The sequence below is a fragment of the Penicillium taxi genome, assembly GCF_028828555.1.
Source record: "Penicillium taxi strain IBT 34144 chromosome Unknown utg000005l_segment0_segment0, whole genome shotgun sequence".
In the NCBI taxonomy this organism is placed as follows: Eukaryota; Fungi; Ascomycota; class Eurotiomycetes; order Eurotiales; family Aspergillaceae; genus Penicillium; species Penicillium taxi.
This window is the reverse complement of record NW_026643207.1, coordinates 1,937,160-1,953,743: the sequence shown is the minus strand read 5'-3', so window position 1 is coordinate 1,953,743 and position 16,584 is coordinate 1,937,160. Positions and strand designations below refer to the sequence as shown.

General features: G+C 46.9%; 7 protein-coding genes across 7 annotated transcripts; 4 read left to right on the top strand and 3 right to left on the bottom strand.

Moving 5' to 3' along the window:
- Positions 1-31: 31 nt before the first annotated feature.
- Positions 32-265, top strand: N7495_008057 (uncharacterized protein; the record flags this gene model as incomplete). The annotated part of the gene is made up of 1 exon (XM_057210708.1): positions 32-265. The coding sequence occupies one exon, from the start codon at positions 32-34 to the stop codon at positions 263-265; it is 234 nt and encodes a 77-aa protein (XP_057060251.1).
- Positions 266-1,736: 1,471 nt separating this feature from the next.
- Positions 1,737-4,614, top strand: N7495_008056 (putative DUF221 domain protein; the record flags this gene model as incomplete). The annotated part of the gene is made up of 2 exons (XM_057210707.1): positions 1,737-1,838; positions 1,882-4,614. 2 exons carry the CDS (start codon positions 1,737-1,739, stop codon positions 4,612-4,614), a joined length of 2,835 nt encoding a protein of 944 aa, XP_057060250.1.
- Positions 4,615-5,050: 436 nt separating this feature from the next.
- N7495_008055 (putative MFS sugar transporter) lies at positions 5,051-6,668 on the bottom strand (the record flags this gene model as incomplete). Its single annotated transcript, XM_057210706.1, has 2 exons — positions 5,051-5,724; positions 5,786-6,668. The coding sequence occupies 2 exons, from the start codon at positions 6,666-6,668 to the stop codon at positions 5,051-5,053; spliced, it is 1,557 nt and encodes a 518-aa protein (XP_057060249.1).
- A 3,083-nt stretch (positions 6,669-9,751) lies between these two features.
- N7495_008054 (uncharacterized protein) lies at positions 9,752-10,262 on the top strand (the record flags this gene model as incomplete). The annotated part of the gene is made up of 2 exons (XM_057210705.1): positions 9,752-9,817; positions 9,882-10,262. 2 exons carry the CDS (start codon positions 9,752-9,754, stop codon positions 10,260-10,262), a joined length of 447 nt encoding a protein of 148 aa, XP_057060248.1.
- A 270-nt stretch (positions 10,263-10,532) lies between these two features.
- N7495_008053 (homoserine dehydrogenase) lies at positions 10,533-11,704 on the bottom strand (the record flags this gene model as incomplete). Its single annotated transcript, XM_057210704.1, has 2 exons — positions 10,533-11,608; positions 11,671-11,704. 2 exons carry the CDS (start codon positions 11,702-11,704, stop codon positions 10,533-10,535), a joined length of 1,110 nt encoding a protein of 369 aa, XP_057060247.1.
- Positions 11,705-12,017: 313 nt separating this feature from the next.
- On the top strand, positions 12,018-13,208 carry N7495_008052 (CCDC174 family protein; the record flags this gene model as incomplete). The annotated part of the gene is made up of 1 exon (XM_057210703.1): positions 12,018-13,208. One exon carries the CDS (start codon positions 12,018-12,020, stop codon positions 13,206-13,208), a length of 1,191 nt encoding a protein of 396 aa, XP_057060246.1.
- Positions 13,209-13,553: 345 nt separating this feature from the next.
- N7495_008051 (uncharacterized protein) lies at positions 13,554-15,547 on the bottom strand (the record flags this gene model as incomplete). The annotated part of the gene is made up of 8 exons (XM_057210702.1): positions 13,554-13,606; positions 13,658-13,839; positions 13,891-13,995; positions 14,043-14,154; positions 14,206-14,444; positions 14,501-14,578; positions 14,640-15,071; positions 15,132-15,547. The coding sequence occupies 8 exons, from the start codon at positions 15,545-15,547 to the stop codon at positions 13,554-13,556; spliced, it is 1,617 nt and encodes a 538-aa protein (XP_057060245.1).
- Between the last annotated feature and the right edge of the window lie 1,037 nt (positions 15,548-16,584).

Genomic DNA, 16,584 nt, shown 5'->3' with positions numbered 1-16,584 from the left:
GGGGGGGGACAAAAAAAGACCTCTCAAAAAGATGGGCAATCTTCACGACCCTACTATACCATTACCTGCATCCGCGGCATGGTCAACCGAGACCCTCTGGATAAAGAATGACCCAACTGGAAACTCCACGGTGGACATAAGACACTCCATGGGACCGCAGGAGTTTGCACGCCGTATTCCCGCCAAATTGCCTGAAACCGAAACCATTGGGTTTAAACAACTCCGCATCTGTGGTTTGACGGGTTACCTTGTCAAAGCTAGGTAGCCATTTGATTGATATTGACTTGGAGGAAGTGAAATGGTTGAAGTACCCTCGTGCCTTTAAACCAATGTCTGGAAATGCACGGCTTGGTCATCGCGCGAAGGTGGGAAAATCCGGGGAAAATGCTCTTGTCCAGCCCAACCGCTGTTTGTACATGACACCCCTAGGCCCATGGCTACGCCTCATTTGAGGCGATTCATGTTCTCGCCTTTCGATAACGAGGCGGAAGGAAATTTTGATGAGCGACCGCACGTTCTGCTACTGGCCATAAAAACAATTTGTGCCGATTGTGGAAGGTGTTCTCAAGATATGTGATGAAAGATCTGGAAGGTGATTATTTGGCGCCTTCAAACATATATTCCCTTGATACGGCTTTCTCGACCAATTTCCTCCTAAGGATCTCACTTTTCAGTTGTCCCCGGTTCCCTTTTTCCCTCCCTTCTCCTCGATACTTTGCTTTGATGAGATCCCTCAAAATATTTGTATTAAGACCAATAGAAGAGATATAGAGGTTTTCTCGGTGCTCTTTGACCACACAGTGAAGGATAAGCAAAAACCCTTATACCAGAAAAGAAATGATCCATCCCAAGGAGAAGAGGTCAACGGCTTTTTCTTTGTCGAACCTGAGTTGTTTGCCCGCTATAGAGATATTACATGAGCAATCAATCAGTGGAAATTATGGACAAATCCATGGATGGTTGGTCAGCTATCCAATCAACTAGCATATCATATGCCTCGAACTATTTAACTATCGATTCAACCTCAGGTCTTCAACTGATTACTACTTAGTATTTAGAAGCACAAAGCCTAACAGGCTAATCATATATTGCCAGCCGTATATGAAAAACCTATTCAGGACCTGATCTGATCTGCACATGAATCTATTGAACCCTAGAAAAACAAACGGATTTAGGGTTCAAGGCACGTGGGTGATTGTGGCCTTAGATGTGAGGTGCTTATGATGTCAGTCTATAGATGACGATAACAATTTGAACAATTTGATCCTCCTATTAAATCTGCTACAAAACTAAAGAGCACAGACAATCCCAGATAGCCTACGTATCTGTTGATATCCGTTTCAATGTTACTCTGGAACTGGATATTATAGACTCCCAAAATGATTGGTTTGCCACGAGGTAAGCCGTTTATGGTTTATCCAATTATACAGTACAATATGGGTCCAGGAACGAAGGTTCCAGTCTCTTACGTGTTGACATCCACTTGACAAAAATGACAAAAAAAAGCCTGAAAGCCTGAAAGCCGCTAGTTTATGATTAAAGATCGGCAAAGATCCAATTCTAATAATAAATCTAGGCGGAATCCACTTTCTTTCATTCCCGTGATTTTCCTTTGGGCCCTTTTTTTCCCTTCTTCTCTCATGTTGGACCCTTAATATCTCTTCGGTTTCCTGAATGCCGATTACTCATTCGTTCAATTTGTGACTTTCCCATCCCTTTGGGTCCTTGGGGTCGCGATGAATCCAAGTCAGACCCTGCAGCTCCGCGAAACTGATACCTCTGGTACTGATAAATTTCTAAAACTCATCGCGAGTCCCTTTGAGTCAGAGGTAAGTGCGGTGTGTGATCAACAATGTCAATTATTAACTCAATGGGATATAGTTCACAGTTAGTGCTGTCTGGGCCTCACTAGGTACTTCCGTCGGCGTCTCCGTCCTTTTCACCCTCCTCTTCTCCCTTTTTCGACCTCATCACACTCTTGTCTATGCCCCTAAGATCAAACATGCCGATCCTAAGCATACACCACCAGCGGTGGGTAAGGGGATATTCTCTTGGATCAAACCGGTTATCCATACCCGGGAACCCGAACTCCTTGAGACTATCGGATTAGACGCTACTATCTTTCTACGCTTCACCAAGATGTGTCGCAACATCTTCATCATTATGAGTATCATCGGATGCGCGATTATGATACCGGTCAACGTCATTGAGAGCCGTAGCAATAGCTTTACTGAATCTCTGTCAGCGTTCAGCACGATGACACCCTTGTATGTGACCAGCACAACCGCCATTTGGAGCCAGGTAGCATGCGCTTGGGTTTTCGACATTATAATCTCCTTCTTCCTTTTCAGGACCTACCAGGCCGTGCGAAAAATGCGACGACAGTATTTTCAAAGCTCCGACTATCAACGGAGTATGCACGCGCGAACGCTGATGATCACTGATATCCCACCCTCCGATCGCTCCGATGAGGGTATCCTGCAAATTACCGATGAGGTTAATCACACAGCCTCCCTTCCCCGTGCCGCTATTGGCCGTAACGTCAGAGACCTGCCTAAACTCATCAAGGAACATGAGGAACATGTAAGGAAACTGGAGTCGGTATTGGCGAAGTACCTGAAGCGCCCCGACCAACTGCCCGCGAAGCGGCCCCGTATGCGCCCTCCCCGAAGTTATCGTAAAAAGAACTCCGACGGTAAGGTGGATACGATCGACTTCCTTACAATACGCATTCGTGTACTCGAGGAAGAGATCAAGCACGGACGAACGTCAATTGATCGCCGAAATGCTATGCCATTTGGATTTGCTAGTTGGGAAAATATTGAACATGCACATTCGGTAGCATGGAATGCCCGCCGAAAACATCCCATGGGCACCACTGTTCGACTTGCTCCGCGACCAAACGATCTAATTTGGGAGAATTTACCTCTTTCAAAGCCCGCGCGTAAGTGGAAGCGATTTGCAAATTTCATCTGGGTCACTGCATTGACTGTTGTGTGGATTGTGCCCAACGCTCTGATTGCTGTTTTCTTATCCGACTTTTCCCATCTGGGTTACGTTTGGGAAGACTTCGACAATTTGATTAAGGCCCAACCGAAAGTCTGGGCTGCCATTCAAGGTATTGCATCTCCAGCTGTTACCTCACTTGCCTATTTGGTGCTTCCGATCATCTTTCGACGCCTCTCTATTCAAGGTGGCAGCAAGACGAAGACTTCTCGCGAGCGACACGTCCTTGGCCAACTTTATGCCTTCTTTGTTTTCAACAACTTGATAGTGTTCTCGCTCTTTTCCGCGGCGTGGACTTTCGTGTCAACGGTGATAGATAAGAAAAATGATGAGAGTACCTGGAAGGCCATGGTGGATGGACAGCTCTATTACAAGATGATCAGTGCCTTGTGTAATGTGTCTCCATTCTGGGTAACCTGGCTTCTGCAGCGCAACCTGGGCGCCACCATTGATCTCGCACAGATGATCACTGTCGCGTGGGTATGGTTTTCTAAAACGTTCTTGTCACCCACACCTCGCCAGGCAATTGAGTGGACGGCACCCCAACCCTTTGACTACGCTACCCACTACAACTACTTCCTGTTCTATTCTACAGTCGCCATGTGCTTCGCCACTCTGCAACCAATTGTCTTGCCAATAACCGCATTGTACTTTGGTCTTGACGCCTTGTTGAAGAAGTACCTGCTCCTGTACGTTTTCGTGACCAAGAATGAGTCCGCCGGTGCGTATTGGCGTCCCTTGTTCAATCGTATGGTGTTTGCAACCATCTTGTCCAATATCATTATTGCCATGGTCACCAAGGTCAAGGGCACTTGGACTATGGTCTTTTGCGTGATCCCGCTGCCATTCTTAATGATAGGCTTCAAGGTTTACTGCAGTCGGGTTTTTGATGCAGACATCAAGTACTACCGCCGCGGTAATCTGACTGATGCTGAGGCTCTGGCCCCTGGTAAACCCGGCTTCAGCAAGAAGGCAGCCGAAAAGCTTAACGCCAAGTTCGGCCATCCAGCTCTTTTCAAACCGCTCATCACTCCCATGGTCCACGCTAGGGCAGCCGAGGTGCTTAAAGATATCTACGCAGGCCGTCTAGAGTCTGGTGAAATGGCTGGCGAGTATTCAGACATTGCCATGAATCCAATGCTTCCAAATGAGCCCGGCAAGATTGACGAGGCAGCACCCTTCGAAGTCGTTCCCGAGAACCATCTAGACTTCTCATACTTCAAGGATCGCTACGAGTTCCAAGAAGAGTTCGGCGGAGGCATCTACGGCAGACCAGAAGATTTGATGACAGAACGCTCGCACACCCCACGCCCAACATTGGGAGCTGAGTGGTCACCCACGTCATCGCGTGCTTCTTCTCCCGCCCCATCACATGAAGGCCGTCAATCTCCCCATCCAGCCTTCCATACACCGCTATCACAGTTATATAACGCCGACCCAGTTGACGAAAGCGAGTCTAGACTCCTCAATCATGCACAGGCCCCTGGGCAGGTAGAGTCGGCCTCTCCACTTGACCGATGGCGGTCTGGTGGCTACGGCCCCGTGTACCAGCAAGACGAGGAAACCGAGGACACATCGTATGATGCGTACCGACAGGGCAATCGCTAATCTTGATAAAAGCATGTACATACATTTGTTGTTTCTTTATTTCATCCAGCACATTTCCTTGTGGTGTAGGGTGGTTGTACAGTTTTTTACTTTCTGTTGCATACGATACCATGATTTTTATGTTTTTGTATTGATCAGTGGATGGAAGGACCCATATCGAGCTATGTAAAAATTATAATTCATCTGTTAAGCCATTATCTACTCGCTAGGAGCTACTCCTAGCTTCCACTGTGGTAGGATTCGTAGCAGAAGAAATCCACATAGGTATTTTTCTCGCGGACTCATCGACTTTAGAGATTGTGGTGGAAACAAGCTTGGACTAATATGAGATCTTGAATATGTGATTTTTTGAAATTTCAATTTAAACTTATCAAACAAGACACATCCTGCTGCTCGTTATAACCGCATTTCCTATCATTACAACTCATGAGATTCATTAGACTGAACAAATTTCCTCGCTCTTGACAACGGGACCTTTTGAATCCATATCATACTCTTTCTCAGCGGGCAGGCCATCAACCTGCTGCCCATATGGAAGGCGCTTAGCCACCTTGACAACATCAAAGATGCCTTCCGAAAGTGCAAAAATTCTGTCCATCTCTTCAAGGCTGCGACCAGATGTTTCAGGAAAGAGATAATAAATCAGAGGTACCATGACCGCATTTAACGCGGCAAAGATAACAAAGTACCCTTGGTGCATGTAGGTCAGCGCAATCGGAGTAATGCTGGTGACAAGGATACTCAGAGCCCAAGACACGCTGATGCTAATACTGCTGATGATTGTGCGTAAATGCAAGGGTGCAACCTCGGATACATAAAGGTATGGAATTCCGCCGAACCCAATGATATAGGAGAAATGGAAGAGGAATATGAAGACTACCGCTCCGTGCATGGCCATTGTGTTGTTAGTCTGTGAGCCTAGACTGGCGACGAGGGCTAAGCAGATTGCGTTGCCGATTGTACTCGCGAGCAGCAGTTTTCGTCGACCGAAGCTTTCAATGCTTGCCACGCATACTACGCCACCAATCGGACCTACTAGCTGGAAGACTCCGGCGAGAAGTAAGGATGTGGATTGGTCGAGGAGTAGATCTTCCTCGAAGATTTCGCTTACTATAACACAGAAATTTAGAGCTTATTCAATCGGTACCCTGTCCAGGGGGTAAAAACTTACTATAGAAGGTCACCACTGAGACGCCGCATGCTTGAAGGAAAGCCATGGCACCAATCCCAAGCATGGCTCGGTGGAATGTTCTTTGAGGACCCATGCTGAAAAAGCTTTTGAAGGATGTGGCTCCGGCCATCTGGAGTGAGTTCAGTACATCGTTTATCTTTTTCTCGATAGACTCGTCCCCAGTATCTGCGTCTTCCAGAGCAGCCAAGATATAACGAGCCTCAGCCACTCTATCCTTTCGAATGAGCCATCTAGGCGATTCAGGAAGCAGAGTGATGAACCCAAAAACCGTCATCGAAAGCAAGATTGTCAAGGCAGATGGAAGCCTCCACGCCACACTACCCTTGACGAAAGACATTCCATAGTCTAGAAAGAGTGACATGGCACATCCAAGTCCACTGAACACACCCTTGGTGACAACGTGAGCACCACGCTTATTAGCAGGGGAGATTTCGGACTGCCAGAGGGGAATAGTGGCAAGCAAAAACCCAGTCCCCACGCCCAGAAATAATCGACCCACCACAAGTTGAACAAGAGTGGTTGCACTGGCTAAGAGAACAGATGCTAGAATCTGCACAAGAGAGCCTGTCATGATAGTTCGTCGACGACCAAGCTTATCACCGAGCCATATACATGACAAGGATCCTAAAAATCCGCCAATTGTGTACACAGCCACCACAACACCCTGAAGTGTGGATGCTTTGGACGGATTTCTAGAATGGGCGATGTCGATCTGGGGAAATTCGTCTTCGAAAGGAGTCATTGTAAGCATCCCGCCGAACAGGGCAGCATTGTAGCCAACAGACAGAATTCCAGGCATTAATACACCTAGAATGGCGGCTATTTGCAGCTTATTGCCGCGCAGGCCGAGGAAAGGTGCCATGGCGAAGAGTGCGTGCAGAAAATCGGTCTAGCCACGAGTTATAGGTCAAATACGATCGGGATCACCCTTGTTGTAAAGACGGATGAGCACCATCTTTATGTGAAATGACACCTAGTCACTATCTTGATTTCTCATCGTTTCTTTCGGCATGACCGTAGGATTTCGGAAAACTCGGAGTCTAGATTGTTGGCGGCATGGCGCATTCCATTCTTCGAGTGTTGCATGGCGCATTTCAAGTATTCCAAGTGGCGAACTAAAACGAGGGACCCTGACATGAATCAGAGATATTTCCTGGAAGAGGAGAGAGATGAGGCTATGCCTGTCAGTCGATGCTAAAAAATCCAGTTTGCCGGAGATCATACAGCTGAAGCATGTACATGTGAATAGTATAGACACTGTGGATCTTATATTGGCTAATTGTGTATTACATACTTAAGTGCGGAACTCTAAAAAGCCTGTGAAATAGCTAGGTAACGTTTAGAGGGGCCAATAGGATGACTTGTGACCTTGACAGGCTGTCTAAGAGTGGTATCTTCCCTTATGGTTTATGATATAGACTCTGGTCATTTGTTTCAAGGTTTGCCCCTTGGCTCTATAGCTGTACATAGGTACCGAGGTCAAGGGATGGTGCTTGTTAAGCCTAGCTACTCTTTATTTATATAGTTAAGTTATGCTTTAGGACTCTTGAAGTATGACAAATACAGATTGTAAGACCTTGAAACAAAGATGCCGATACTTCTCGGCATCCGATCTCAGCATGATTTCTAGAGCGCATAACAGCCACGAAAGATCGATTGCTGCTTCCACATATGGAATCTATCCTTCATAAAGTTAAAGAATGCTCGATGATATGCATATTCTTCATTATTGGCTGGTAACCTCCGATGAATCCTTTCACTATGAAGTGGCTAGTACATATTAGTGGAACTCATGCAGAGCCACTGGGTATTAATTGCCCCCTCCTATCATAATGCTTTGGAATTTCAGATATGCACCTCCAGTTTCTCACGGGTAGACGGCTTCTGTACCTCCTTCGTGTAAGGAGCTTGAACCTTGCAGAATATGAAGAATGCCAATTCGGCAATCACTAGTTCCGATGTCTCACATTTATCTTCATCAGTACATAAATGGTTTCTCATGAGCATAATCCTTCCTGCCGTGACATAATCTTGAGCTTTCAATCCCCTTACATGTCACGGAAGTTTTCCGAGCTGAGCATTGAGCTTTATGAGCTTCAATTCTGCGGGCTTTTGATGCCTTGCACCGATTATGGTCGTGTCATGTGTCTATTTTTCGGTTTATCATTCCTTTCAACATGATTCTTAGGTTTCTTGGTATGTATCATCTCACATGAATCTTATTATGTATATAGACTAATTTAGAATTTAGGGGTCCACGGGTGGAAGTACCTATGTATTTAGTCATTATTTACCTAGATAGGTAAGTGTGTTGCATCCCGGCTGATCAACCTGTGAAGTCACAGACCTGTCTTTAGTTTAAAGGGATCGAAGCTCTTCATCCACCGCTGACTATCAAGTTATTTAGGTCGTTTATGTCATTTATTGAAGGATTTGGAGGAATCTGGTGATCAGGTGGTAAATCCACTCTCAATCTATGAATCAAAAGTCACTCGGACTAATTTAGCCCTAAAATCGGAATTAAATGTAAACTTCTGTAGAAAACTCGTCAATTGACAATAACTATGCTCCTTTTAGTAAGTTACAATGGAATTTTAATATCTCTTACAATATTCGCGGCTCTCCAGGGATTGAAAGGACACATTGGAGAAAGTGGGTAAATAACATTTATGTATAGATTCCGGAGCTGCCGAAGTCTCAAGGGCTGTGACCACAGGCTCAGGTTGCTATATAAGATTTATGTACGATATACTGTATACCTATGTAGTTCCAAAGTTTATACTCGCCTATGTATCAGGTATTCAAAATAGAACGGTTTGCAAATAAAACATGACTCTATTCTCGATATCACTAGATGTCTACGGGTTGGTCATTGATACTTTGAAAATTGGCATATACTATACCTACTACTTCACTTTTGTATTTTCATCCAGGGCTTCTGGGTACCTAGGTAGGTATTTATGTGCCAAACCATGAGAATAGTGATTCCCCCAGACCATGCTCTAAAGACTCACCTGCTAATTCTTCCCAGATGTAGCGCTAAGTGAACATTTCAAGATGGTTGAAGTTGTTCCGAAGTCTTCAATTCGTCATAGTACTAGAGATAAAACATGAGAAAGCAAGATAACTTCCAAGATAGTGTCATACTAGGGTCCGGTCGAACAGCCTGAACAGGATAAAGAGCCTTGGAAGACCAACCGAAGTTCCTATGTACCTAGGTACCTAGGTAGGTACATATGTACGTCAAGTTCTAGCCCTAAAGTCGATGTTTGCTAGTATTATGGGGATAGCATGTGACAGACCCACCTGGGCAGCACTTGATTCTGTATTGAAATAAATTCAAGTAGAGAATGAGAGATGCAAATTAGAGATTTAAAGGTGAGGAAATTGCAGATCTTATCTGTATTGTGATACTGGATTATCAGATTGATTAAATTGATTAAAAACAAACTTTGATAGTTGATGTTCCTGCCTCGGTCTTCGTGCTTAGCTCCAGCTCCACAGCATCACTGGATACTAAACCTCCGAGCCCATATTAATATCTGACATTCGATTCCCGCTCCTCTCTAAAATCAATTCCCACTAAAATCACAATCGACGCCCTCAGCTCCGACACCCGCCGCTTTTTGTCCCCGCATCCCACCCTATAACCGGAGCTGTACGGGACCGACGCGCTCTTCCGATCCTATATCCTGCTGGCTGCACCGCTATCGCTTTCTACCTAGGTACTCTGTACACTGTTGGTTCACCGGACACGTCAGCCTGTGCTTCCAGACCCTTCCTCCCGGGTCATGGGGGAGGAATCACGCAATAGAGCAACAACTCGATCTGGAGATCGATACCCCGTCATAGCTTAGGACTCGGGAATCCGGATAACATCCAGGACTAGTGATAACCCTCTCCAAGACGAACGCGAAAAAGAGAAATAGAACAGAGTTCCCAGCTATGCCGTGGTATTCTATCCTTCCGCCGCAGCTTATCCAAATTGAGATCTGGCTGGTCCGGATCTTTGTACGTTTACTCTATGTATTCGTCACTGTTCCTTCCAATGCGCTAACTATCGCGTCACTATAAGTTATTTCTAGGTCTCTTTACGATCTTCCCATGGGCAGCACTCATTGTCTTCGACGCCGGGCTTTATGTGTATCGAATGGTTCTGTGGAACTTTCCCCGGTTCGGAGGACGCGCAAGTGGCAGACAACGACCCCGCGCACCGAGTTTGAATGAGCGGCCCAATGGACAGCTGCGCACATTTGGGCTGCGTGGTGTAGAGATAGAGACTGATACTGATACTGGGAAGGGAGGACATAAGTCGTTACCTTGCGAAGCAGTCACAGACACAATCCATGAGCAGGCTGGGCTGGTAGGGAAAGAGAATGTGTCTCCTACTGCAAATTGGCGAGCGCATTCCAATGCGGGAGGTGACCTAAAGCATAGGCCATCTACGCGAACATGAATGGCTCAATTACTTGAATATTATTATCTTAGTTATTTCCTCTTATTGGCGTCCGCTTTTATGTTTATGATGTTGACTCGAACTACATGATACCCCGTAACCGTCGTGTTTGTGCAATCAGGGTTGATTGCTGGTGGTTTCATTATATCTATATTACAAGTATTTCTAGAAATATTTTATACTGCGGCCCTTTAACGAGGCCGCAATGAAACAAATCTAATATTTTGTTCTTGACATTGTCGTTAATATCTACTTTTAAGGTATGTCGCTTTACAGGCGCTCAATGACCTTGATCAGATCAGCAGTGACACCCATAGCAGTGACATCACCACCAGCTCCAGCACCCTGCACAATGAGGGGATTGGCACCATAGCGCTTAGTGTAGAAGCTAATGATGTTGTCGCTACCCTTAAGACCGGCGATAGCGCTGTCCTTGTCAAAGTACTGCAGACCAACCTTGACAGCCTTGGTCGCAACATCAATGCTACCGACATATCGCACGACCTTGCCCTGCTTCTCAGCAGTGTCCTTGACCTTAGCCATCTGGGCGTCGAACTCTGGCAAACGGGTCATGAACTGCGTAATGCCATCGGCGGACGAAGGCAGAGCGGCGAGCTCGTCGGGAATGAGAGACTCAATGGGGAAAGAGTCAGGGCGAGAAACCTCGAGACCAGCCAGGCGGGCAAGGATGGTCAGCTTGCGAGCGACATCCATGCCATTCAGGTCGTCACGGGGATCAGGCTCGGTGTAGCCCAATTCTTTGGCCTGGGCAACGACAGCACTCCATTGAGCGTCGGATGAGCCAGAGGCGGGAGCAAAGTTGTTGAAGAGGAAAGAGAGAGTGCCGGAGAACACACCCTCAATACGGGTAACTTCGTCGCCGGTTGCGACAAGGTCCTTTAGGGTCGACAGGACGGGGAGGCCGGCACCGACAGTGCTCTCGTGGTACACAAGAGCCTTGCCCTCTGTAGCAGAGGCAAAAATGTCCTTCCACAGAGATATATCGTCGGAGAATCCCTTCTTGTTGGGGGTAACTACAGAGATGCCCTTCTTCAGGAATGTGGGGTACTGGCGGGCCAGGTTAATGTCGGAGGTGTTGTCAACAAGAATAGCCCGTCCAGGAGCAGCAGCCAGGTAGTTGGCAATCTCATTGGCTGATAGAGCACCGGCAATGGTCAGCGAAGGAGCTGCGGAGGCAGTTGCCCAGGGAGCAGCTGGGATGGCCGGAGAATAGGCCGGTGTCGGAGCAAGAAGAGTCTGCGAGGAGCGGGCGAGAAGAATGAGTTGAGGCGGGCTGGGGAGGCGAGCAAGCTGGGAGAGGAAAGCAGTACCAACACCACCCACACCTAGTCAATTTTGTTAGTTTCAATTGACCCTAATTGCCATTGCTGAGGAGGGGCATGTGTACCAACAACGCCGAGATAGATAGGGCTTGAAGACATTATAGCAGGGTCAATTGAGATGATTCTGATACAACTTTTGCAATTTCTCTAGTTTATGATAAAATAACAGCTCGTGGAATGTATAAAAAACCAGAAGCTAAGGTTTCTTGAGAAAATAATCAAAGAAGCTAAATGGTGATGCCGTCGATCATTCGCGGGGCATAAGGCTCGGCAGGTGAGTCAGCTATATTGAACCGGTGTACATGGGCAGAATAATTTAAGCTCTACTAAAGCGGTATAATAAGGCAGAATCATGAATAATACACCAGTATAACTTCAACATAATTAACTACGGATCTACCGGTCTTGAGTTATGGCTCCCGATCAGTCTCAGCTCTACGGGAAACGTGTTGAAAAGTCACAAAAAACAACAGCAGCCACGTTCGTTTCCAGCAATGCCTTCTCCGCCCAGCTGTCCTCTCTTATATCTCAGGGCTCCCAGTCAACCTCCCGCGGTCGTCCTCGTCCATCCAAAGGTGCCAAATCCGATCTCTTCGCCAGATCAAATAAAGGCTCGGAGAAGCGTGCAGCTGCTGATCTTGTAGAGGATGACCACAGTTCTGGCAAGCAAGTCCATAAACGCAGCAGAGACCTCGGGGATGTCGATGATGCCATGTTAGACCGGTCTAAGCGCAAGATGGCTGAGAAGGTACAGTTGTACAATGAGATAAAGAAAGGGGCACACCTTGCTGGCGACAGCAGTGATGATGAGGATGCATATCGACGACCAGCTGGTAAAGAAGATCACATGGCACGGCTCCGACGAAAAGAAAAAGATTCTCTGGTGGACTTTGATCGCAAATGGGCGGATGAGGAACGGGCGAAACAGGAAAACCCTAGAAACTACAAAGAATCTGATGAAGAGATCGACGACAATGCGTCGATAATTTCTTACGAAGATGAATTTGGTCGCTCTCGACGTGGAACGAGAGCAGAGGCTGCTATCGCCGCTCGTGAAAAGGAGGAGGCGGAGAACCCTGGAATGGTACAGCAATCGTGGCAGCCAGCTCGACCAGATAACCTGATTTACGGTGACACTATTCAACACGAGGCGTTTAATCCGGATGATGATATTGCGGCGAGGATGGCTTATATTGCCTCCCGGAGAGACCGATCTGTCACCCCACCAGAGCTGCTGCACTACGATGCTTCTGGTGAGAACCGGAGTCGAGGTACGGGATTCTACACGTTCTCTCGCGATGAGGAGGAACGTCAAAAGCAGATGGCGGAGCTGAAAAAGGCGCGAGATGAGACTGAGCGGCATCGACTGCAAAAGGCTCGCTCTGCAGCTAATTATGAGGAATTTAGAGCCCGCTCTATTCAAGGACTGGCAGATCTTCGAGTTGAGCGCACAATGGTAGAACTTGAAGAAATACTTACCGATAGAGAACAACGGCAAAGTATGCAGAGCGACGCGCCAATGAGTGAACAGGCAACGGCCGAGAATACATCAGCTGGGCAGACGGTCCAGCAGGCGGCCGAGCAGACAACATCCAACCAGTGAAAGTCTGGTCTTTAGAATTATATTGATACCCCTTATGTACGAATAATGTCTCTTACAGGAAACCATGATGGATGAGATGAGAGTCATATTTCCAATAAGCACCGCAGAAGATAAGCAACAAAGAACCCAATAAAAATGGCAGATGAATATCAAGACCGAGCACTCCATCTCGTTCAAAGGGCAGCTGATCAAGTTCCAAAGTCCAAAGAATTTCCAAACTTGATTGACTCAGCCTCGGTATACCACTTACTATGTCAGTCCAACTTTTAGTCGTCATCAGAATCGTATCAGCGTAATTCATCAGTCATAACAAGGCTACGCCATAAGTGTGTCCAACACCATATTTCAATGAATACTGCGCGCGGTTTTCTCCATTGTCTCCAAGAAGCTGTCGGCATCTATATACACAGTAAATATCAGTTTGACTAGGCTGGAAGTGAAGTACCTACCGCTACGGGTTTTGAATTTCAAGATCCACTCGCCACGATTGGTCAATGGTGGGTTGTAGTAGTCTGGTGACATTAAAATGATTGGCTTCAGGGTGCGCACCAGCACTGTTCGTGAATCGTATTCCTTTAGCCAGCCACGGGTACCGAGATACTGCGTGATGAATGCCGTCCAGACGGGGGTACTATATCATCGATGAGCTTAGATTTTGCTAAGGGTTTGCAGCTGTACTTACCGTTCCATCTCCCCTTTGTATATTGATGCCTGCATTCTGACAGCTCCTGTTCCATTATCTTGATAAACGCGCAGGGCGTGTGTGTAGTCATCGTCGAGTATGAGACTATACAAATTAGCGATGTGAGGAAAGATCACTACAAAGTAACTCACCCGCCATAAAGCTCTTCTTCACCTTCTAGCTCATAGTCTCGAATATCTTCTACTGGATGGCCGGCATCCTGGGAACGGAGCGCCAGGAAAGAAGAGAAGAATGAAACTTGATCTGCTTCAAGTCAGAATACAAAACGAAATACCGAGTCAGTTTAATACTTACTTTCGATGGTAGCAAATTTCAGACTAGCCCATAAGACTAGCTCAGTCCCAGAGCGTCGCCTTCGACACAGGCGAAGGATACAGCCGTTTCGGTCTCTCACAACCTCCAACATATTGAGTGGCAGGCAAAAGTATTCGCTGGATCGGCCCCGACGGGGAAATTTGAGGACAATTCTCACGCGATGATCCCGTTCTCTCAAGTAGAAGTAGACGGTCAAATTCGCCTCGTCATTGAATTCTCTGTATATTCTTAGTTTCGGGAAATATAGCCAAGTTTAAAGTACCCCAGTACGTACAATTGGAGTAGTTGTTCGAAACCTTGCTCTTGAAGCCATTGTTTGATTCCTGGGTGAGGATCGCCAAAGCATGCCGCTCTGCAATTGCGTTAGTACAAGGTACATGAAAACCTAAGAATCCCCAGTTTCCGGTTCTTACTTTTCCGACACAGTTGCAAGCTCCAATGGGTCTGGCTGAGGGCGGGTGAAGATCTCTTTTATCCAGTGGTACTCAATAGCTTCGTGAGTCGATTGGGTGGTAGTGGTTGTAGTCGCAGACGTGGACTCGGTCAATGGCGAGCTGGGAGCCTCAGGTGCAACGGGCGGAACGTCCGAGAAACCGCCAGATGAAGGAGATAGGGGCGATAAGGGAGATGTCTGGTGCTTAGGACGAGGTCTTTCATAGGATCGCCGACGTCGTGGCCGATCATCAACTGGACTAACGGGCTCCGGCCCATATCTATCACCCGAGGATGGATTGCGACCCAAGGGCGTGCGTGAAAAGCGTGGCGCGAGGCGTTTCTCCTGAACTGCATCTAAATTCCGGAGGTTTTCCCGATATATAGCAAGATCCGGGTTATGATGGGTTTTCCTACAAACAATTCGTAGATTAGCACTTTACTTTTTCTTCCAAGCCAGGCAGTTGACCGACTTTTGTAATATGTCTCTCAAATCTCTCAGCACGGTCTTATATGTCGCCAGTCGGGCTGATAGAGACTGTCGGGGTCGGGCTTCATCCCAGAAAAATCGGCTCATCAACACCCAGGCAGTCCTATACTCCTCCGGCGCGGTCCTGCCATTGAGATTGTTGAAGTAGACAAGAATATCCTTGATTGTATATCTCAGACTGGACAGCACCAATTCCAGATCAGAATGAATGAGAGGCCAGTTGCGACGGAGACTAGACTCTTTGGATAAGTCGTCGAGACTAGTCAGAGAGGCGCTGATGGCATAAAGGTCGGAGATAAGGCCAGTGATCTCGGTCTTGTACTCGGGCAGAGGGGCACGAAAGGTGTTGAACCCTGCCGCCACGTCCTCGACCTGCTCAACAGACGCGCGCAGGTCCATGTGTCAGGCCATATGGGATTAAAGGATGGCGTAGTGGAGAGGAAGCTCGGAGGGAGAAAAAGGCGGGAGCTCTCCTCATGCGGCTCTTTGCCCTTTTGACGTGGTCGGGCGGAACTGGCGGTGGGAACAGAACCCCTCATCTGTACATACACTATTTTGTTTCTAACCATGTCCATTATAGTCCAATAATTTAGGGCTTTGAGATCTCTCATGTCTTATGATCTATTATTCTAACTAGCAACTCTCGTTCGAAGAAGTTTCCATGTTTTTTTGAACAATATGTCCATGGTTGTGGGGTGCATATAGTTACACATTGTACGAAACAAGAATTATATGACTGTTGAGGCGGCAAAGCATGCGACATCAGTTTCTTGGCTACTGGGATTTTATCAATCTTCGATGGTTTAACTCTTCGTTGATCTTAACCTCTATTCCAAGAAGGGGTCTTTCCCTCATAATTAGTTATGAGAACATATCTACTTCAAATCTAAACTATGCATAACCAGGTGTATTCAAGGGATTGGGCGAATGCCACCTGTCAGAGTCTGAAATGTCTGTGTGTCGGTAGAATTTAACCCATGTGGGCCTTCAATTGCATGCAATTGCATACTCTGCGCTTTCCCCTGTGGAATTCAGCAACATCGACAGCATACGCCAGAGTCAAGGTGCGTCTCCCCCATGAGGCCGGTTGAGGCTTGGTAACTGTAAAGCTTACATAGGTAGTCGCCTTGCCAGTGAAGATCGAGTCATCGTCGTTGACACCACGGTGAGCTTGTTAACGGCGTCCTATCTCGGTGCAGCCGCTCAGCTGGATCTTGGAAGTGATCCGTATATCACAGGGCCGATATATGAGTAAATCTTTATTCAAATAGATGTTAGAGAAGGAAGATCTTCTCAGAAAATGTTTGTTCTTCCAACTTTGGAACCTCGGGAGGTTCTCTCCCAAAGTGTTCCAGGCTCTTGAATTATTCGTATCCATAGATGATGTATGTATTGCCCTCGTAACTAGCCTTATGTTGAAGCACTTCTGGGCGGGC